We start from the raw sequence: 24046 nt of genomic DNA, 5'->3' as shown, positions 1-24046 counted from the left end.
TTTACAAATATGTTTAACTTTCTGCCACCAGTTGATTTAAAAGAAAAAAGGTTTTCACCGGAGTACCCCTTTAAGGCTGTGTTCACACTATTGATTTCTATGCGTTTCTGGCACACTGTCATCGTCCGCAGGAAGAATAGAATATTTTTTCTGCACATTCTACTCAGAAATGCTTTGCCGTCTATAAGACTGCATATTTCCAAAGGGTCCTAGCGCCCGCTGGAACGTGCAAACGTGTGGAATGCCAGTCCATGTTCTCCAGGCAGACATTCCACACACTTTTGGCCATGGGAACCCAGCCTAACTAGAGGCACAACTTCCCTTGAAATATGAACTTATCGGTTTTGCCTAAATGTCACAAAATCTCAGTGTATGATACTTGCATGCAGTAGTAGGAGAATGACTCCACTGCAGGACTGAGATAACATCAAAGAGAGTCATACCAATGTACAGCGCTACCCATCAGCTTTATTTAGCAATATGCTGTTGACATTACCTCCATGTCTTCATACAAATGAATGTCAAATATACTTTGGGTAAAACATTTACAATATCAAGAACATCTGTGTAATATGAAAGAGATTACACCATTTGGCCTTTGGTAATACCAGTAGAATCTTTATTTTCACGGTCAGACTCCAGTGAATGTTTCACTACATTAATATTCTGTCTGAGGTCTCCTCTTTATCCATGCAGCAATCTCTGGTAGCTCCTTTACTCTTTTCTTGAGAGATAGAAGATTTGGGTAATCTTTGGAAAAGTCGGGTTGGTAATAAATAATACCATCACTGCAGATGTCCCAAAAGAAGTCAGCCCAGGTTACCTGGTGAAAAAGAATTATGAAAATTAAGATATTAATTGCAAAAACCTGAGCTCTTAGAGAAGCTATCCGAGAATCTTTTTAATTAGATTTTTTTTGCTTATATAGTGTAACCTAGACTATTAATAGAAAATAATGTAGGAGGTTTGTGTGTCTGCCTTGTGCTTACCTGTTTTATGGTTTTTCAGCCTTATTGATTTGTATTTGCCCACTGAAATTATTTTGTAAGGCAGCCTACATTTTTGAAGACTCCTCTGGCTTTGTAGTAAGAGGGAATAAAGTCTCATCAGTTATTATGAAACACCTGATGATCTATCCCCCGACTAGACTCCAGCAGCCAAAATTGCTGAGACTCAAAAATGGGCTATGGTCAGTTCACATTCTGTGCAGTTTTTGTTTGATATGTGCAGCATAGAGATATTACTATAAGGCAAATTGGAAGTCTTCAGGCTACGGTCACATGTTGCATTTTAACCACATTTTGTAGCATTTTTACATTTTCCTCAACTTTGTCATGAATTGCACCAGTATTTAATTCAAAAGAAGCCAAGGTTGCAGCTCTTACTGTAATACAGGGTTAGATACAGTTATGAGTAGCCAGGAGATATTTAATTCACCCTAGTCTGCTTAAAGGGGTACTCTGGTGGAAAACTTTTTTATTTTTAATCAACTGGTGCCAGAAAGTTAAACAGATTTGTAAATACTTCTATTAAAGAATTTAATCCTTCCAGTACTTATTAGCTGCTGAATACTACAGAGGAAATTATTTTCTTTTTGGAACACAGAGCTCTCTGCTGACATCATGACCACAGTGCTCTCTGCTGACATTTCTGTCCATTTTAAGAACTGTCCAGAGTAGGAGAAAATCCCCATAGCAAACATATGCTGCTCTGGACAGTTCCTAAAATGGACAGAGATGTCAGCAGAGAACAGTGTGGTCATGATGTCAGCAGAGAGCACTGTGTTCCAAAAAGAAAATAATTTCCTCTGTAGTATTCAGCAGCTAATAAGTACTTCAAGGATTAAGATTTTTTAAAAGAAGTAATTTACAAATCTGTTTAACTTTCTGGCACCAGTTGATTAAAAAAAAAAGTTTTCCACCGGAGTGCCCCTTTAAGTTTCTCCCTGGCAGGAAGTATTGTATATGTCCGTGGCAGAAAAAGGGTTAAAAGTGATGAGGCTTAAAGGGGAACTCCGGTGGAAACAAGTAGAAAACAAATGTTTTCAAATCAACTGGTGCCTGAAAGTTAAACAGATTTGTAAATTACTTATATTTCAAAATCTGAAGCCTTGCAATACTTATCAACTACTGTATACTACAGAGACATTTGTAAAGTTCTTTCCAGTGTGACAACAGTGCCCTCTGCTGAAACCTCTGTCCATGTCAGGAACTCTCCAGATTAGAATCATATCCCCATAGAAAACCTCTCCTGCTCTGGACAGTTCGTGACACGGACAGAGGTGTCAGCAGAGAGCACTGTTGTCAGACAGAAAAGAAATGCACAAATTTCTCTATAGTATATCTGTAGTGTACAGCAGCTTATAAGTACTAGAAGGGTTAAGATTTTCAAATAGAAGTGATTTACAAATCTGTTAAACTTTCTCGAACCAGTTTCTTGAAAAAAAAAAAAAAAAAAAAAATTCCCCACCGCAGTTCCCCTTTAATGACAAGAAAATGTGACTTGAAGTGAGATATAAATGCCCCAAAATAAAGCAAATCTTTTTAAGCCAGCCACATGAGATAAAATTAACATAACCGTTAAAACGGCATTAATAAATCTCACTCATTATTTCTAGACATTTATAATCATAAAAACAAAACTAGATATGAATGTCAGAGATTTTCAACCCTGAATACAGTTTAGCTTTTACATGAATGTTCATGTATCTTCTATGGGGAGGGGTAAGCCGCAGCCAGACCGCTCTGGCGGTGGCTTATTTCTCCTAGAAAAATAGGGATAGGTGGCAATAATCCAACATGCCCAACCATTCTCTCCACAGACAGATGATGTTTATGGAGAGAAGGGTTAGACGTGTTGGATTTCTGCCACCTGTCCCTATTGTTTTGGGAGAGAGAAACCTTTGGTGGGTTTGGCTGACTGTCTAAAGTATAAGAGTCAGAAGGCCTCCTTTAACTTTAGAAAGTCGGCCAAACCCACCAAAGTTAAGAAAGTAAAATGATAACATTGTAGCTGACTGCAGGCAGAGTTAGGGTGGGTTTAGCATTACTGCCATTTAGAAAAAAACCTTTAACATGTTGCAGACTTGTCAAATGTTTTTATCACTCGGGGGCCCCAATACTGAAACCCCCATGATCTCTACTTATAGAGGGGAGAAGCATGCAAATGTGCAAATCACTCGCAGGCTTGCCAACTTATCTGACTTATTGCAGGAGTCTGACTCCATTGTAAGTCTATGAAGCCAGTAATGAGGAGGATTGGCTAGTGAGCTGGAAAGTGAAGTGTACAGCTGCGCACTTCTCTCTACTATATCTAGAGGTTTCATCACCTAGACCCCCACCATTAAAAACTTTGGGACATGGCTGTGTAACAAGTCTAAAGTTGTTGTTTGGCTTTTTTTTTTTTTATTACGGTAATGCTTTAAGAACTTAGAAATTTGTATTCAAACTTAATTTAATCAGCTAAGTTTACAACAATAGGTCATACTGAATAAAACTGGACATTGAATTACTCATTTTTTTATGTTCATTATGGAAATACAATTATACTTCTTAAAATAAAACACAGTTTGACAATGGATTAAATAAAATAAAAATAAAAAACACACAAATCACATACTAAAAAAACCAAGTCTACAATGTTTTAATGTGTACTTACATATTTCCCAAGAAACCACTTATTATCTCCCAATTCTTTCGCCAAGCCAGACAGGACAGTGCCACCAAATTTATCAATGTACTCTTTCTTCTCCTAAGAAATATAAATGTCTAAATCTCAATGTTCAAAAATATACATTTAATAAATAACAATGAGCCACATAGGAAATCAAAATCTTGTGAACGTTTTATCAACATTTTAAACTGATTTATTGCACATGAATCTTTTTTTGGGGGGGTAATTTAAACACTTCCAACATACAAATCTTAAATACCAGTTTAAGTACAAAATAATAATAATAATAAATAGTTTACATTTCCTGACATGCTCAAATTTCCAACAGAATTAATAAAACCTGTACAATGACAATTTAAATAAAAGGTCTGGTTTAACAAACTGTGCATAAATCAATAGTACGAGCTAATATAGGAAACTTTGTTATGTATCTTAACCAAACAGAATCTTTTTTCAAATTGTCTGGCTCCTTTTCTGCTCTCTCAACCTTCCTAAACTTATCATCTACTCTGATAAACAGCTCAAGCCTGTGTTGTCTTAACAAGACAGACTAACAACTCACTGAGGATCAGATTACATGCTGCCTATAGAAGTCTGTGGAAAAAGGAGGGAGGTGGCTAAAGACAGTTCAAATGAGACAGACTGCAGAATACATAAGCTTACTTGTGAGTATTAGATGTCACCCCAGCAGCTTAGGCTACTCAGTCCTGCTATGTAAGGTCATCCTTGCTGCTGCTGCTTCTTAGGGTGTGGTATAAAGAAAGATACAAGAGAAAAGTAATCCCTCTTCTAGGTGTGCAAAGTAATCGCTTGCCTCCACTCTACTAGCTATGGGGCAGCTGAACATTACAGATGGAGCCTACAAAGCAGAAATCTGATGAACAATGCCATATATAATTTAAATAATGGCCAAAATAGTGCTACTCTTCAAGCACAAACACACAGGAAAGCTCATCCTGAGAAGTTATCTGAAATAACAGAGGATTCTGTTCTGAGGTGTAACAAGGAGCCACAGCAAGACCACTCCAGCTTCTGTAGAAAATGAGTTCAGTAACATATGATACAATTGGTTTTCCCTCTTTTTTTCATAAAAGAGGCATTCCGCCCCTAGACATCTTATCGTGGGGGTCCGGCCACTGGGACCACCCGTGATCTCCGTGCAGCACCCGACGTCATGACCACAGCTGCTCACACCAACATAGTGTTTAGAATGCCAAGTACTGCATGGAGATTGCGAGGGGTCCCAGAGGCTGGCCCCCCGTGATCAGACATCTTATCCCCTTTCCTTTGGATAGGGGCGGAGTACATCTTTAGGTTTTTCACTACTCCTTCCGTTACTCACAATGAGAACCAACTTTTAGGTATAGATGGAGCTCATAGCATTTACTTGTCTACAGACTATAGTGGCTATCTATATGTTTTACAGATGTATTTGTATTTTTAAGCCAGCCATATGCTTTAGATCAGTGTTTCCCAACCCAGTCCTCAAGGCACACCAACATTCCGGGTTTTTTCAGTTACTCCATTGGAATAGAACAGGGAAAAATTTAAATCCTGGACTGTTGGTGTGCCTTGAGGACTGGGTTGGGAAACACTGCTTTAGATAACTTTTAGCCAAACAGCTCACCCAACTGCCCCATACGCATGCACGCTTTGCCAAACAAGACCCCTCTGGCATTGGTCTGTCTTTCAGAGAATGAAAGGATTGAGCAGATGAAATTCAACTTTTCAATCTTTAACTCCTAGGAGGTCATAATGCACATTAAATAGCTGTCTGGTCCTGCTGCACTCTGGCCATTCAGCCAACCAATATATCCGTTTAGAGAGAAATATTATCTTACACTGGTTCCTAGAAATGTACATGGCAAATACATTCCAGTAGGATGAAGGGCTGGCATCATCCTGGCTCATCTTCACCACCTTTCACCTCCTGAACTGATGCACAGATCCCTGAATATCAATCAAGATGGGGCTGGGAAGTGAGGGCAAGGGAGGATTTGTGTTAGCCCCACTGATAAATAGAAAGGTGACTTTATAACTTTCGTAGGCACCATCAGCTTCAGGAGAGGCAGGATTTGCTTTTATACCCTTAACACTATCCATCTGTATCTGCATCCCTTAGCAACACATGAAGCTGACAGATTCCCTTTAATAGACATCCAGCAGACATTTTCTTGTCACTAGGAGCCAATGGGAGTAGTAATAAAAGTCTGTATGACACTTTTATACCTGGTCAGCTGCATCCCATGGAAACCGTGATACGAAGTCGTCAATGGTGTCTAATATGGCATCAATGCGAAGGTCATCCAAATCAGTCTTTCCGGCCAGACCTATGAAACAAATTAACCATACATTTGTATGGTGGATTTCTATCTACATATTTTAGATATGGGCTTTGTTAATCTACATCCAGAATACTAACTCATTCCACTATAATGTATGACACAATTCTTCTTTATGAACAATATAAATATCAATTAGAAATACCGCAAAAACAGAGCAAAGGAAGTAAAAAAAACAACAAAAAGTAATACTTTTTTTTCTCTTATATTTAAACAAAATTTCACAAATTATACATGTGAATAGGTGGATTTTCTTCTTTTATATATATATACAGTATATAGGAAATTGTCAGAAATTATGTATAGTACACAAATCTGCTTACAGTATAAATCTGTAGGTATTACTGTGTCAGTTATATTTTAATAGTAGTAGTATTGCTGTTATTTTATCTCAGGTATTCTGGTGGTGCATCAAAGACTAGTGCTCTGTGCAGGACTTGCCCGCTCAGCAAATCACTGGTGGTGTCCGGTCTTGGCCAGTGATTGACTGAGTGGGCAGGCCCTGCACCAAGCTCTTATCCCCCGTAGTGTATAACATTTTTGAACAATGTTAAAATACCCCTTAAGGGTATGTTCACACATACAGGATATCATGTCTCTTTTCTGCAGTTGATTTTCCTACCCATTGAAGTAAATGGGTAACAAAATCAGCTGCAGAAAATATGCAGTACAAATACGTAAAACAGAAGAATAGTCGAGTCACTTAACCAAGGGTCAAAAATACACAGGATGGAAATAATAATAAAAAAGAAAAATGTTTCAGCACACCCTTCCACTTGATAATCCACGGTCCTTCCCAGCTCGACAATAGTGACTTCCAATAGTAAAGTGAAGATATCTCAGCATTCCGGAGCAGGAAATTCTTAAAAACACAGCTTTATTAATCACTTCTTAAAAATCCATATAGGAAGGGACATAGACCAACTCTTTTGGGATCACCCTTTTTCAAGGTCCTACCACTACTCCATTAGATACCAAGTAAATACTAAAGAGATCATGAAATCCCTCCCCCTACCTACAATACTATACAGCTTCCTAACCATAATTTAACCCTATAATAGCTAGCACAGAACATTCAAGCAGCAAAGCACACTATACTAGTGTGAACAGAGACATATACTGAATGTAGTTTTATAATGCAATGTAGGTTCCACATAATAAGGATCAAAAGAAACTGATTTATTTCAATAACATGACGTCTGACTTATAATTAAGACCCTGTGGGAACAGTGATCCCATTTTTATAAATCCAAAATGCCTCTCATGTTTCCTTCTCCTATCTCCTCCATGGGCAGGTTTGAATACCTGCTCAATAGGAACAACGAACATAACTGAGACACTGCCATTGTGAGTGTCTCAAAAATGTTTTAATCTACCAGAAATCGCTCTAGTCTGAACTAAGTCATACGTTCTCACACCGGACACATATTCCGCAATTCTTTGTTTGAGGTTTCTCGCTATGGAACCAACATATTGCATTTTACACGTGATCAAGTGATACAGTAAACCAACAAACTTTGTTTCACAAGAGATGTAAGAATTGATTTTAAACTGCTGACCATTAACCTCCGATTTCACCATATCTGTTTTAACCATATATTTGCGCACCGAACATTGTGTGCTTCCACGTTGCACTGAGCCTTTGTATTCAAGCCAGGTTAGTTTACTCTGCTTATTCATCAATTCCTTATTTTCAAATAAGCTCTGTGAAATAGTATTGCCTATTGTACAATTTCATTTGGCTACATACCAGCACCCTGAGTATAAAATGTTGGCTAATACAGGATCCCGTTTCAAAATACTCAAATTATCCATGATGATATCTTTTTATCCGTGTAAACTGCTTAGAAAATACTGTGGGGAAAAAAACTGGTAATCGGCTCCCTATTTTAGATGTCTCTTGAGAGTTATTCAAATTACGCCATCCACTATACAAAAAAATCCTCTTTGCTCTTAGATTTTACAATACCTTCTGCTCATATTCTCTATTTCGCAGTCTTTTTTTCGCAGTATAGTGATGCATTTCTCCTCAAAAAACTTTTCTGTGGAACATGATCTTCTTGCACGAATAAATTCTCCTATTTGGAGATTTTTAATTGTATGGTTTTCTGACTACTGTCTGCATGAAGCATATAGTTCCCATAAATAACTTTCCTATGCAATCTGGACTGCACGTTACCCTCTGCTGGGTCTGACATAAAATCAACATCCAAAAATACCATTTCTGTAGTACTGAAATTAAAAGTGAACACCAAATTGTCATAATTGGAATTGAGATACTGAAGAAAACATGTATTGATCATCCAACGGCCCCCGCCACACCACCAGTATGTCATTAATATAACGACTTTACCAGGTGATGAGGTGGAGAAAAGGATTGGCAGAGGTGTAGACGGATCTTTCCTTCCACCAAGCCATGTATAGTTTTGCCAATGAGGGCAAGAATTTTGCCCCCATTGGATTTCCACAGACTTGGAGGAGGAAAGATCCGTCAAACTAAAAATAATTATGCTGTAACAAAACAAAGTAACATTCAAAATGTATTGTTTCAAAATGGGAGAAGAATTGCTGTACTTCCTAAGATGGAACTCAACAGCTACCAAAGCTCATTCGTGAAGAATAAATAATACTGTACAAAGATGTTAAGTCACATGATACTCACGCTGTTTCAGAGTCCCATGTCATATTTTGCAGAGAATTTAGAAGCTCTTTGGTGTGCCGTATAAATCCAGGGATACAAACCTCCAAAGGCTGTCCAGTTAGAGACTGTCCAGCCACATAGAGATTCTTTCACAGGCTGACACTAATCCAGCTACTATGGGTCGCAAAGGGGTTGGAAACCCCTTTATGCAACTTAAGCAAGCAATGTAAGATAGGACAGACTGGTTGGGGGACGTAAAGATAATTGTGCATCCTTTCATTGAAAATACTTAGACTCTCTCCTTCTTTCAAGATATTTAGCACTTTCAAGAGACATCTAAAATAGGGAGCAGATTACCTGTTTTTTTCAAAGTATTTTCTAAGCAGTTTCCATAGAAAAAATATATCATCATGAATAATTTGAGTATTTTGAAACAGGATCCTGTATTAGCCAACATTTTACACTCAGGGTGCCGGTATGTAGCCAAATGAAATTGTACAATAGGCAATACTATTTCACAGAGCTTCTTTGAAAATAAGGAATTGATGAATAAGCAAAGTAAACCAACCTGGCTTAAATACACAGGCTCAGTGCGACGTGGAGGCACACAATGTTCGGTGCGCAAATATATGGTTAAAACAGATATGGTTAAATCGGAGGTTAATGGTCAGCAGTTTAAAATCAATTCTTACATCTCTTGTGAAACAAAGTTTGTGGTTTACTGTATCGCTTGCTCTATTTGTAAAATGCAATATGTTGGTTCCACAGCGAGAAAACTCCAACAAAGAATTGCGGAATATGTGTCCGGTGCGAGAACGTCTGACTTCAAAAACATCAAAACATTTTTGAGACACTCACAAATGGCAGTGTCTCAGCTATCTGTGTTGTTCCTATTGAGCAGGTATTCAAACCTTCTCATGGAGGAGATAGAAGGAGGAAACTCCTTACACGAGAGGCATTTTGGATTTTAAAAATGGGATCACGGTTCCCACAGGGTCTTAATTATAAGTCGGACGTCATGTTATTTTATTGAAATAAATCAGTATTTTTTGATCCTTATTATTTGGAACCAACATTGCATTATAAAACTACATTCAGTATATGTCCCCGTTTACACTCCTATAGTATGATCTGCTGCTTGAATTTTCTGTGCTAGCTATTATAGAGTTAAATTGTGGTTTGGAAGCTGTATGGAAATGTGGGAGGGGAGGGATTTCATAATCTCTTTAGTATTTATTTGGTGTCTAATGGGGTAGTGGTAGGACCTTGAAAAAGGGTGATCCTGAAATGCGTTGGTCTATTTTTTATAGTGTCCCTTCCTATATGGATTTTTAAGAAGTGATTAATAAAGCTATGTGTTTTTAAGAATTTCCTGCTGAGTGCTGAGATATCTTCACTTTACTATTACAAGATCTAGTGCAGAAAGAACTCAAACACAGGCCAAGAGTAACAGGTTGGCTAAGTATGTATATCCCACCTGGGAAAGGCGTGGATGCTGAGAGCAGATGTAATTGGCCTGTCATCTAAGCCCCCTGATTGACCCTGGCATTGCCACAGCAACTCAGGAGGATTATCCCTTCTGCTAGAATCAGATCCATTCATTCATTAAAATTAATTAAATTTTTGGGGAAGCCCTCTTTATATAGGGCTGAGCTGCAATATATGACACAATTCCGGACAAGAGTGGCACTATTATTAGAAGAAAAAAAAAGGCTGAATCTTTTTAATGAGGTATGTCAGGGATGTTTTGTGTCTGCAGTATGTTCTGCAGTATGTAAAACCATTATTTTTTTTTTTAAATAGTCAATGTCAGAGCCTAAATACATTCCAATATGGTGACTACAGAAGGTAGCCAAATCTCCATGAAGACTACAAAATTAGACAGTGTTAGGAAGAAATGGTAACATTTTCTAATGATTAAGAGCTTATGCTCGAAACACGTCAGTGTTTCACTTCAATTTTAGAGTGACATGTCACCACTCACTTCCACCATGAAATTTTATTTTTAATTGGATGAAGTAAACGTTAAGTTTTATTGTACTTGCACCTTGGGAGCTGGATTTTCCTCTTTTTCTCTGCCTGATTTCCTAATGGTAACCTAGGTGTTCATCATGTGTATGTTACGCCGAGCGCTCCGGGTCCCCGCTCCTCCCCGGAGCGCTCGCAGCGTGCTCTCATTCGCAGCGCCCCGGTCAGACCTGCTGACCGGGCGCGCTGCGATATTACTCCCAGCCGGGATGCGATTCGCGACGCGGGACGCGCCCGCTCGCGATGCGCATCCCGGCTCCCGTACCTGACCCGTTCCCCGTCTGTGTTGTCCCGGCGCGCGCGGCCCCGCTCCTTAGGGCGCACACGCTGGGTCTCTGCGATTTAAAGGACCACTGCGCCACTGATTGGCGCAGCAGGCCTAATCAGTATCTTCACCTGTGCACTCCCTACTTATACCTCACTTCCCCTGCACTCCCTTGCCGGATCTTGTTGCCATTGTGCCAGTGAAAGCGTTTCCTTGTGTGTTCCTAGCCTGTGTTCCAGACCTCCTGCCGTTGCCACTGACTACGATCCTTGCTGTCTGCCCTGACCTTCTACTACATCCGACCTTGCTCTTGTCTACTCCCTTGTACCGCGCTTATCTCAGCAGTCAGAGAGGTTGAGCCATTGCCGGTGGATACGACCTGGTTGCTACCGCCGCTGCAAGACCATCCCGCTTTGCGGCAGGCTCTGGTGAATACCAGTAGCAACATAGAACCGGTCCACCGACACGGTCCACGCCAATCCCTCTCTGGCACAGAGGATCCACCTCCAGCCAGCCGATTCGTGACAGTAGATCCGGCCATGGATCCCGCTGAGGTCCCACTGCCAGTTGTCGCCGACCTCACCATGGTGGTCGCCCAGCAGTCGCAACAGATAGCGCAACAAGGCCACCAGCTGTCTCAACTGACCGTGATGCTACAGCAGCTACTACCACAGATTCAGCAATCATCTCCTCCGCCAGCTCCTGCACCTCCTCCGCAGCGAGTGGCCGCTTCCAGCCTCCGATTATCCTTGCCGGATAAATTTGATGGGGACTCTAAGTTTTGCCGTGGTTTTCTTTCGCAATGTTCCCTGCATTTGGAGATGATGTCGGACCAGTTTCCAACTGAAATGTCTAAGGTGGCTTTCCTAGTCAGCCTTCTGTCTGGGAAAGCCCTGTCATGGGCCACACCGCTCTGGGACCGCAATGATCCTGTCACTGCCTCTGTACACTCCTTCTTCACGGAGATTCGAAGTGTCTTTGAGGAACCTGCCCGAGCCTCTTCTGCCGAGACTGCCCTGCTGAACCTGGTCCAGGGTAATTCTTCTGTTGGCGAGTACGCCATCCAATTCCCTCTGCGCGACCTTTAAAAAAGGCCTATCCAGTGACATTAAAGATGTGCTGGCCGCACGAGAAATTCCTGCTAACCTACATGAACTTATTCATCTTGCCACCTGCATTGACATGCGTTTTTCCAAAAGGCGTCAGGAGCTCCGCCAGGATATGGACTTTGTTCGCACGAGGCGGTTTCTCTCCCCGGCTCCTCTCTCCTCTGGTCCTCTGCAATCCGTTCCTGTGCCTCCCGCCGTGGAGGCTATGCAAGTTGACCGGTCTCGCTTGACACCTCAAGAGAGGACACGACGCCGCATGGAGAACCTTTGCCTGTACTGTGCCGGTACCGAACATTTCTTGAAGGATTGTCCTATCCGTCCTCCTCGCCAGGAAAGACGCACGCTGACTCCGCACAAAGGTGAAACCACTCTTGATGTGAACTCTGCTTCTCCACGTCTTACTGTGCCTGTGCGGATGTCTTCTTCTACCTTCTCCTTCTCTGCTTTGGCCTTCTTGGATTCCGGATTTGCAGGAAATTTTATTTTGGCCTCTCTCATCAACAGGTTCAACATCCCGGTGACCAGTCTCGCCAGACCCCTCTACATTAACTCTGTTAACAATGAAAGATTGGACTGTACCGTGCGTTACCGCACGGAACCTCTCTTAATGTGCATCGGACCCCATCACGAAAAAATTAAATTTTTGGTCCTCTCTAACTGCACTTCAGAGATTCTTCTTGGATTACCGTGGCTTCAACGCCATTCCCCAACCCTTGATTGGACCATAGGGGAAATCAAGAACTGGGGTACTTCTTGCCACAAGGACTGTCTTAAACCGGCTCCCAGTACTCACAGTCGAGACCCTGTTGTTCCCCCGGTATCTGGTCTTCCTAAGGCCTATCTGGACTATGCTGATGTTTTTTACAAGAAACAAGCAGAGACTTTGCCTCCTCACACGCCTTATGACTGTCCTATTGACCTCCTCCCGGGTACTACTCCACCCCGGGGCAGAATCTATCCTCTGTCTGCTCCAGAAACCCAAGCCATGTCGGAATACATCCAGGAGAACTTAAAAAAGGGGTTTATCCGCAAGTCCTCCTCTCCTGCCGGAGCTGGATTTTTTTTTTGTCTCCAAAACAGATGGCTCCCTACGCCCTTGCATTGATTACCGCTGATTTAATAAAATCACGGTAAAAAAACGCTACCCCCAACCTCTTATTTCGGAACTCTTTGACCGCCTACAAGGCGCCCACATCTTTACCAAGCTGGACTTAAGAGGTGCTTATAATCTCATCCGCATCAGGGAGGGGGACGAATGGAAGACTGCATTTAACACCAGAGATGGACACTTTGAGTATCTGGTCATGCCCTTTGGCCTTTGCAACGCCCCTGCCGTCTTCCAAGACTTTGTAAATGAAATTTTTTGCGATCTTCTATATACCTGTGTTGTGGTTTACCTGGACGATATTCTGATTTTTTCTGCCAACTTGGAAGAACACCGCCAGCATGTCCGCATGGTTCTTCAGAGACTTTGGGACAATCAACTTTATGCCAAAATGGAAAAATGTCTCTTTGAATGTCAGTCTCTTCCTTTCCTAGGATACTTAGTCTCTGGCCAGGGACTACAAATGGACCCAGATAAACTATCTGCCGTATTAGATTGGCCATGCCCCTCCGGACTCCGTGCTATCCAACGTTTTTTGGGGTTCGCCAATTATTACAGACAATTTATTCCACACTTTTCCACTATTGTGGCTTCTATCGTGGCTCTAACCAAGAAAAATGCCAATCCTAAGTCCTGGTCTCCTCAAGCGGAAGACGCATTTAAACATTTCAAGTCTGCCTTTTCTTCTGCTCCCATACTCTCCAGACCTGACCCATCTAAGCCCTTCTTATTGGAGGGAGACGCCTCCTCAGTGGGAGCTGGAACAGTTCTTCTACAAAGAAATTCTTCCAGGCATGCTGTTACTTGTGGGTTTTTTTCTAGGACCTTCTCTCCGGCGGAGAAAAACTACTCCATTGGTGATCGAGAATTACTGGCCATAAAATTGGCGCTTGAGGAATGGAGGCACCTGCTGGAGGGATCCAAATATCCAGTTATTATATACACTGATCACAAGAATCTCTCTTATCTCCAGTCTGCCCAATGACTGAACCCTCGCCAGGCTAGGTGGTCGTTGTTCTTTGCCCGTTTTAACTTTGAAATCCATTTTCGCCCTGCTGACAAGAACATTAGGGCCGATGCCCTCTCTCGTTCTTCAGATGCCTCTGAAGTAGAAGCCTCTCCGCAACACATCATTCCTCCGGACTGTCTGATCTCCACTTCTCCAGCTTCCATCAGACAAACTCCTCCAGGGAAGACCTTCGTTTCTCCACGCCAGCGCCTCGGGATTCTCAAGTGGGGACACTCCTCCCACCTCGCAAGCCATGCGGGCATCAAAAAATCCTTTCAACTCATCTCTCGATTTTATTGGTGGCCTACTCTGGAGACTGATGTTGTTGATTTCGTGCGAGCCTGTACTGTCTGTGCCCGGGATAAGACTCCTCGCCAGAAGCCTGCTGGTCTCCTTCACCCTCTGCCTGTTCCTGAACAACCTTGGTCACAGATTGGTATGGACTTTATTACTGACTTGCCCTTATCCCGTGGCAACACAGTTGTTTGGGTGGTCGTTGATCGATTTTCCAAGATGGCACATTTTATCCCTCTTCCAGGCCTTCCTTCAGCGCCTCAGTTGGCAAAGCAATTTTTTACACACATTTTTCGCCTTCACGGGTTGCCCACGCATATCGTCTCGGATATTTGTGTCTAAATTCTGGAGGGCCCTCTGTAAGCAGCTCAAGATCAAATTAAACTTCTCTTCTTCTTATCATCCCCAATCCAATGGGCAAGTAGAAAGAATTAATCAGATCCTGGGTGACTATTTACGACATTTTGTTTCCTCCCGCCAGGATGACTGGGCAGATATTCTACCATGGGCCGAATTCTCATACAACATCAGAGTCTCCGAATCTTCTGCTAAATCCCCATTCTTCGTGGTGTATGGCCGTCACCCTCTTCCTCCCCTCCCACTCCCATGCCCTCTGGTTTGCCCGCTGTTGATGAAGTGACTTGAGATCTTTCCACCATATGGAAAGAAACCCAAAATTCTCTTTTACAGGCTTCATCCCGGATGAAAAAATTTGCTGATAAAAAAAAGAAGAACTCCCCCCATTTTTGCTCCCGGAGACAAGGTATGGCTCTCCGCTAAGTATGTCCGCTTTAGTGTCCAGGTACTGTTACGCCGAGCGCTCCGGGTCCCCGCTCCTCACCTAATCAGTATCCTCACCTGTGCACTCCCTACTTATACCTCACTTCCCCTGCACTCCCTCGCTGGATCTTGTTGCCATTGTGCCAGTGAAAGCATTTCCTTGTGTGCTCCTAGCCTGTGTTCCAGACCTCCTGCCGTTGCCCCTGACTACGATCCTTGCTGCCTGCCCTGACCTTCTGCTACGTCCGACCTTGCTCTTGTCTACTCCCTTGTACCGCGCTTATCTCAGCAGTCAGAGAGGTTGAGCCATTGCCGGTGGATACGACCTGGTTGCTACCGCCGCTGCAAGACCATCCCGCTTTGCAGCTGGCTCTGGTGAATACCAGTAGCAACTTAGAACCGGTCCACCGACACGGTCCACGCCAATCCCTCTCTGGCACAGAGGATCCACCTCCAGCCAGCCGAATCGTGACAGTATATTTCCAGATGACAAACATTTCATCTTGTGTGTTAGCAATCCTCCACAACAAAGTAAGCCATTTCTGACCTCTCAAGAATATACATTTTTAAATACTTATATCACTTCCTTTACTCATAAAATGTCAAGTCTTTAAGGCCTGTGTCTCTCTATTAGAGATTTTCCCATCAGGGTATTTGAATGCATAAGTAAAGATGTGAAAGTGTTGAAGTCTCTGTGGTACTCTTGTCCCTTTCACCAACTTGTCACCAATTTCCACACTGTGCTAGTTCCGACATTAGTGCTGTATTTCTACATTTGGAGATTCAAGGTTAAACTTCATCTTCACATTATGCAGTAGTTTTTTTTATGGTAGTTTGAAAAAAAAATGACAGACAAAATACAAATTACTACACTACAGGCGTAACTTAAAACTGCTGTGCTCTAATGCCAAATCCAAAGTGCCACCCCCGCCTACCATGTGTCTTTTATAATACCATTATTGTTTAAATAAAGTTATTCATAATAATTCTCGAGAAAACTATAATATCACTGTATGCATAGTAAATTATATTACCTGCTTTTTTTGCTAGGTATCTCCCAATGGCGAGACTCTGATAATAAACAGTTCCATCAATTTCTAAAACTGGGAGTTTTCCAAATGGGTATGCTGTAGAGAAAAACAAAGGTTCAGGCAGGTAAATGTTGCTGGAATGTATGTGTAACTGTAAGAAGTTGTATATGCATTATCCAAAAACACTCCTAGTGGCAATTCCTTTACTGAATACATGAAAGAAACCTCCTCTTCTATTCCCGGAGCCAGTAGTATTCATCAGTCGCAGGAAACTTATTATAGGAGAGGAAATTGCTGCGTAAATGAAGTCTCTGTAGCCATCAATAGAAAATTAGCAGCAATTACTCTGAATGAAACTTATTGTGAAGAAAAACATCTAATGCAGGCACTGAACACTAAGAAAAACAAGCTATGATTTCGCCACAAAGTTATTCAAGCTTAGTCATGCTCTTGTATTGTGTGGTTACTTAAGGTAATGAAAGTTTATAGGTAAAAAAAACTAATTGTATTAGAAAGAAGAAAAGTGATTCTGTCTGCCTGGGTCTCTTTTTTTTAGTCTTTCTGTAAATCCTATAAACTTTAATAGGATGGCCTTGTGCAAGCCACCTCTATGCACCTCTATTCAAGTGTATTGCAAAGAAGGTCACTGAACCCTCATTCCTCTGATAGGTGAGCATCCCAGAGGGGAGCATATGCAATCTAAAAAATAAAGAATATATGTGTCATGGAGCCAGTAGGGGCTCCCTTACCTGGGCACAGGAAAAATCTACCATCTCGTCTTCTCTGTGTTACTATCATGGTGACTGGGACATACGCATCCAAAGTGCGCATGCCTGAAACAGAACTCCCATCTACTATGGCGCAGCCATCCTAATATGTGTGCAAATGTACCTGTAGACCATGGGGAATGTGTGAGGGACACCACCCCACAAGCAGACAATCCCTTAGAACCAGCCACAACTGTGTTGTCTCATCAGCAGGCGAATTCCTGGTTCACGTGGACTTAAAAACAAAGCCAGATCTCTAGATCAGTGTTCGAATATTTTGCTGCATTCCTGCCCTCCATAACCTTCTGTTGGACCCCCTGGATTTTGATCTTAGGCTATTCCTTTGACCGTGCACCAGTGCAACCTGCCCTGACCTTGATTATTTTCTTCTTTTGCAAGTAAATATAAGCAAACAAAGTCTAGAGACTTTATTGTTTGCTTATTTTTACTTGCCATTTATAAATGGGAAGCAGCACTATTTCTGGTCATTGTATAACTTGCATTTGGTATTTTACAGCCCATTTCTGTGCTGCAGGCTTTATCTCTAATTAGCAGTGCTCCCAGAGCTGGTGGGTGGAGTTCCCTTTTCCCCATCCTAAAGGATACCTCCAGGATGTAACAACTTATCCCCCCTTACAGTTCTATGGCACGGCCGGAGCGCTGCTTTTGGCAATCTCCGGATCTGCCATAGAACTGTATGGAGAGGGCATGTCGGCCGCAGCTTCGTGCTGTGGTCAAAAAACGCTTGTTACATGCACGGAGATGGGGCTCCGTTCAAGAGATTGGGCGTGGGGGGTCCTAGCGGTCGGACCCCCCCCTACCATCTAACACCTATCCCCTATCCTTAGGATAAGGGGATACATTGTTACATCCCGGAGGTATCTTTAAAGGGTACTCCGGTGGTCAACGTGTTTTTCCGTTTTTGACTTACCCTATTTGTTTTGTTTCTTTTCTATTCTTGTTTAGCCTACTCTATTTTCGTTTTTTGTTGTCTTTTTATCCCCCACTTTGTTTTCCTATCTTTGCTTCTATTTTCTGTTTCTTGCTGTGCTGAAAACTACCAATCCCAGCATGCCACATGGCTTTCTGTTTTGGGGCAGCTCCTTTTTTTTGTTTGTTTGTTCTGCCCTTTACCCATCCTACTATTTTCCCGGGTCAGCCCCCTTATACACATACACTAATATAATCAGCCTTGGTTGGGATACACTGTCATACACACAAAAGGGACAACAACTCCCAGCATGTGTCATTCAGGAGTCTTCAGTCTGTGGAATAACACCAGCATGCTGCCTCTGTAGTCTCCTGGGGGTTGTAGTTCACCACACCTCTGTAGGGCATACACTAGTGTTTCCCAACCAGGTTGCCTCCAGGTGTTGCAAAACTACAAATCCCAGCATGCCCTGACAGCCTTTGGGCATGCTAGGAGTTGTAGTTTTGCAATAGCCTGAGGCACACTGGTTAGGAAACACTGGTGTAACATGATGTGTATGCTGAATAGGCTAGAACAGTGTTTCCCAACCAGTGTGTCTCCAGCTGTTGCAAATCTACAACTCCCAGCATGCCCAAAGTCTGTCAGGGCATGCTGGGAGTTGTAGTTTTGCAACAGCTGGAGGCACACTGGTTTGTAACAACTAGCACACACACACACACACACACACACATAACAGGGACTACAACTCCCAGCATGTGTCATTCGGGAGTCCCACCCACCCCCTTCACATATAGAGATCATTCTCAGTATGAGATTTATTCCCCTGAAGTTCATACGTCACCAGCCCGTGCACCTTCTCATCCTCCCCTTCAGATAACACTTATCTTCTCTGTGAGGTCCTTCTCCTGTGCAGACCTGCGTCCTTAGAACACAGAGCAGGGGGGAGGGGAGGTGAGGAGATGTGTACTCAGCAGGATGAGATGAGGGGGCGTGGCTGATTCCTCTCATGCAGACAGAGAGAAAAAAAAAAAGCTGTGAGATCTTGTCCACCACAGACTCAGAACTGTGGACAACAGTAAAAGAAAACCCTCGAACTACAGAACTTCCTGGCCAACAAACAGGTAAGAAAAACACACACATGCTGCTAAAACATATAACACATGTATTTTGCAAAAAAACAAAACTTACAAAGAAGATGCCATATAGTCCAAAAAATTAACCACCGGAGTACCCCTTTAAATAGACTTGTATTGCTTGTCTTGCAGATACAGGACAAAGCTAAGCTAATTTTCAGAGAATGAAGATTTGAACAGGAGACAGAAGGGGGGGGGGGGGTGATAGCAGAATGAAGCAATTTGGTCTAATGAGATATATTACATAGTTTCTCATTAGAGATGAGTTAATTTTTGAAAAATTCGATTCGAACGATTCGCTGAATTTTCCTAAATAAATTCGGTTTGATCCGTATTCATTCGTGGCAAATCACTATTAAAATGGCCGAAGTGTTTACTTTGAACAAATACTGAATGATAAAAAATTTTTATATAACAAGTAGGGAGATCACATGGCGGCTCAATGAAAGAGCCTGGAGGTGGCAGACCATATGGCGGCACAATGACACAGTCTGGGAGGCAGCAGCCTATGTAGGCCGCAGAGCAGCACAACAACAGAGTAGTGTGTCAGTTTGTCCTCCCTCAGTGGTGCAGGCCTGACCTGGGAGGGCTACTGGGTAGATCCTGCCAGTATCATATGCTTGGCTAAAATATTAAGCCATGCACGTGTAAGTAAACATGGCTCGTACTGCGAAACTGCGTCTAAAACTGCGAATGTTTCATTTAATCAGTTATGGTTTATTTCTATCGCTTCAACCTGTTTGCTTTTGATTCTTGTGGTAATTCCAGAGCTAATATATGATGACAAACAGCTTATGGAGGGTATGATTTGCGGTGGACCAATGTCTTAAGTGCATGCAAAGTTTCCTGGCCATTTTTAGGATGTCTTGCAGATGGGTGGAAGACTTAAGTAAACACTTGACAATCAGATTGAACACGTGTGCCATGTTATGGTTTATTTTTATTACTCAAACCAGTTTCCTTGGAGCCTGGATGTGGCAGCAGCCTGATAAGACCATAGGGCCTCATAATCGAAAAGATTAAAGAGATTTTTTTAAATTTGAATTGAAGATTTTGAATAGATTAACAAGTTTAATGTGCCAGCAGCATGAGGAGATCACATGGCGGCACAATGATAGAGCTTGGTAATTGGAATGAGCAAACTTTAAATCCTTTTTTGGGGACCCATTGGAGGGCAACTCTGGTGCCAGCAACTACGGTAATTCCAGCTTTAATAGTGTATAACTGCTGCAGTGTAAAAGCTTGTACTTGTATCTTAAAATTGAGCTGCGGTCCACCACTAGGCGAGCTATCACCTGTTCCAGCCCCTGCCAAATGGCGGCAGAATGACACAGCCTGGCGGTGGAATCGGCATGAGGAGACCATACGGTAGCAGAATTACACAGCCTGGAGGTGGCGGCAGCATGAGGAGACCATATGGTGGCAGAATGACACAGCCTGGAGGTGGCGGCAGCGTATGCAGGCTGCAGAGCAGTACAATGACAGAGCCTGGAGGTGGGATCAGCATGAGGAGAATATATGGTGTCAGAATGACACAGCCTGGAGGTGGCATCAGCATGAGGAGACCATATGATGGCAGAATAACACTGCCCAGAGGTGGCTGCAGCATGAGGAGACCATATGGTGGAAGTATGGCACAGCCTGGAGGTGGCATCAACATGAGGAGACCATACGGTGGCAGAATAACACTGCCTGGAGGTGGCTGCAGCATGAGGAGACCATATGGTGGCAGAATGACACAGCCTGGAGGTTGCATCAAAATGAGGAAACCATATGGTGGCAGAATGACACCTGCATCAGCATGAGGAGACCATAAGGTGGCAGAATGACACAGCCTGGAGGTGGCATCAGCATGAGGAGATCATATGGTGGCAGAATAACACTGCCTGGAGGTGGCTGCAGCATGAGGAGACCATATGGTGGCAGAAAGACACAGCCTGGAGGTGGCATCAACATGAGGAAATCATATGGTGGCAGAATGCCAACTGCATCAGCATGAGGAGACCATAAGGTGGCAGAATGACACAGTCTGGAGGTGGCGGCAGCATAGGGAGACCATATGGCAGCAGAATGACACACCCTGGAGGTGACTGCAGCCTATTTAGGCCGCAGAGTGGCCGAATGACAGAGCCTGGAGGTTCCAGCAGCATGACGAGATCATAAGGTGGCATAATGATAATGAGTCTGGAGGTGGCAGCAGGGTCGGGAGACCATATGGGGTCACAATTGAAGAGATTTTTGAGTTATAATTTGAAGATTTTGAAGAGATTAAAAGGGGTACTCCAATGGAAAACATTTTCTTTAAAAATCAACTGGTGCCAGAAAGTTAAACAGATTTGTAAATGACTTCTATTAAAAAATGTCAATCCTTACAGTACTTATAATACACAGGAAGTTATTTTCTTTTTGAATTTCCTTTCTGCCTGACCAGAAGTGTTCTCAGCTGATACCTCTGTCCATGCCCAGAGCAGGAGCAAACCCCACATAGCAAACCTCTCTTGCTCTTTACAGTTCTTGACATAGACGGAGGTGTCAGCAGAGAGCACTTGAGGTCAGGCAGAAAGCAAATTAAAAAAGAAAAGAACTATCTGTGGGGCATAGAGCAGCTGATAAGTTCTGGAAGGATTGGGATTTTTTTAATAGAGGTAATTTACAAATCTGTTTAACTTTCTGGCACCAATTGATTTAAAAGAAAATGTTTTCCAATGGAGTACCGCCTTAATCCTTCCAGTAATTATTAGCTGCTGTATGCTCCACAGGAAATTATTTTCTTGTTGAATTTCTTTTCTGTCTGTCCACAGTGCTTCTTTCTTTCTTTTTGAATTCTTTCAGCATGGGGAGATCACATGGCTGCACAATGACAGAGCCTGGACGTGGCAGCAGCATGAGGAGTCCACATGATGGCATAATGACAGAGCCTGGAGGTGGCAGCATCAGCATAAGGAGACCATATGGCGGCACAATGACAGAGCGCTTCTTTAATTTTTCAGAGGCCTTTTCAAAAATGAAAGAATGAATCTGATTGGTTGCTATGGGCAACTGACCAATTTTCCTCTGGACAGACAAGTTTTAATAAATCTCCCCCATGGATTTTATATAAAATACTGGGAAATAAACTATGATAAAATGTGGGTAATACTGTATAAGCAAAGATAGGAGCACAGGGCTCACTTACTGCAACAGCAACTAGGGGAGACAGAATGGGAGAAAGCTTCGGGGAAGACAAGGCAAGACACAGGATGAGGAGAAGGGGGGAAGTGATCCCTATTTCCTCTATTTCTGGGTCCTGTTATACTTAATTTTGATGACCTTTACCTTGGAGCCCTGTTTTACTTTACCAACTTTTATAGTATTTTTGGCCAGGCACTTGATTGCTCTCCCAAATATATTTAAGCCCTGGGAACAAGTATGCCCATATGCCCTCTGCCTTTACTGTGCATGGGGAAAATGCCCCAGTTGCCTCCCCCAGCCAGGCCCCCTGATCAGGATACATCTAAAAGAAGAATCTATGCAGTTATAAAATATAAATATTGTAGTTTGGGGCTTATGAGCCCTGATCTATGTAACCTCTAGTGTAAAATGATAGGATTAGAAGACTTTAAGGACTTCCATGACCATATAGAAAGAATAAGGCTTCAGGCTGATAGCACTAAAACACACCCAAAGTGCTGCAAAAATCCTTTTTAGAACAAGGCAGGGGTGTGCATTTGGAAGAGGTGCAGCTTCTGAGTTGTGGTATGTTATCCTGTGTTATAATACGCACTGCAGCTGCTGCAGAACCTTTTTAACCTCTTCAGGACACAGGGCGTATGGATACGCCCTGCATTCTGAGTCCTTAAGGACTGAGGGCATATCCATACGCCCGTGGGAAATCCGGTCCCCAACCGGCTAGCGGTGGGGACCGGATTTCCCACGGGCGTATGGATACGTATGGAAATCATTCAGCAGGCACCCTGGCACATCGCCCAGGGGGGTCCTGAGACCCCCCCTCCCCCCATGTCGGTGATCGGAGAAAATCGCATGTCAATTCAGACATGCGATTTTCTCCAATTCCGGGCTGATCGGGTCTCTGGTGACCCGATCACCCGGAAACTAGGGCTGATCGGAGCTGTCAGCAACAGCCCCGATCAGCCTAAGGGATAGGAGTGAGGTCGCAAAGCTGAGATCTCCTCCTATCCCCTGCCATTAGTCAGAACGGAGTTCTGACCAATGGCAGCGCAGGACAGGGGGTTGGCATGGCAACCCCCATCCTGCCCGCCCCTGGATGTCGAGGGGATCTGGGAAGAAGATGGAGGCCGTACCTGAAGGAGAAGATGCCTGGGGGCCTGGGATCTTCGCTGGAGCCTGCTGGATCAGGTAGGGAATCGACAGTGGGGGGGGGGGGGGGGGGGGGGGGTAATTGAAAGTGAAAGTAAAACGATCTTTATTGTGGCAACCACTAGGAAGGCCAAACTGCAACTCCCAGCATGCCCAGACAGCCAAAGGCTGTCTGGGCATGCTGGGAGTTGTAGTCTTGCAACATCTGGAGGGTCACAGTTTGGAGACCACTGTTACAGTGGTGCCCAAACAGTAGCCCTGCAGATGTTGCCAAACTACAACTCTCAGCATGCCTGGACTGCCCAGGCATGCTGGGAGTTGTAGTTCTGTAACATCTGTCCCTTCAGATTTAGCAATTTTCATGAAATTTTTGAAAATTGCTGCTGTACTTTGAAGCCCTCTAATTTTTTCAAAAAGCTAAAATATGTCCATTTTATGATGTCAACATAAAGTGGACATATTGTATTTGTGAAGAAAAATAAAATTTATTTGGAATATCCTTTTTTTTTACAAGCAGAGAGCTTCAAAGTTAGAAAAATGCTACAATTTCAAAATTTTCATGAAATTTTGGGATTTTTCACCAAAAAAGGATGCAATTAATGCCGAAAATTTACCACCAAAA

The 24046-nt window shown here is 42.9% G+C and overlaps 1 protein-coding gene across 2 annotated transcripts in view; it reads right to left on the bottom strand.

Annotated features, from left to right (window-relative positions):
* Positions 1-448: 448 nt before the first annotated feature.
* Positions 449-24046, bottom strand: part of HPGDS (hematopoietic prostaglandin D synthase) — an 81000-nt gene continuing 57402 nt past the window's right edge. For both annotated transcript variants that reach the window (XM_056567452.1, XM_056567443.1), the window contains exons 3-6: positions 16280-16372; positions 5902-6002; positions 3658-3750; positions 449-823 (exon numbers count right to left, since the gene is read on the bottom strand). In XM_056567452.1, the coding sequence (XP_056423427.1) occupies positions 659-823; positions 3658-3750; positions 5902-6002; positions 16280-16372 (452 nt within the window). In that variant the 3' untranslated portion in view covers positions 449-658. The remainder of the gene's footprint in view (positions 824-3657; positions 3751-5901; positions 6003-16279; positions 16373-24046) is intronic.

This window comes from Hyla sarda, chromosome 1 (genome assembly GCF_029499605.1).
Source record: "Hyla sarda isolate aHylSar1 chromosome 1, aHylSar1.hap1, whole genome shotgun sequence".
Lineage (NCBI taxonomy): Eukaryota > Metazoa > Chordata > Amphibia > Anura > Hylidae > Hyla > Hyla sarda.
This window is presented reverse-complemented; position numbering and strand designations above follow the sequence as displayed.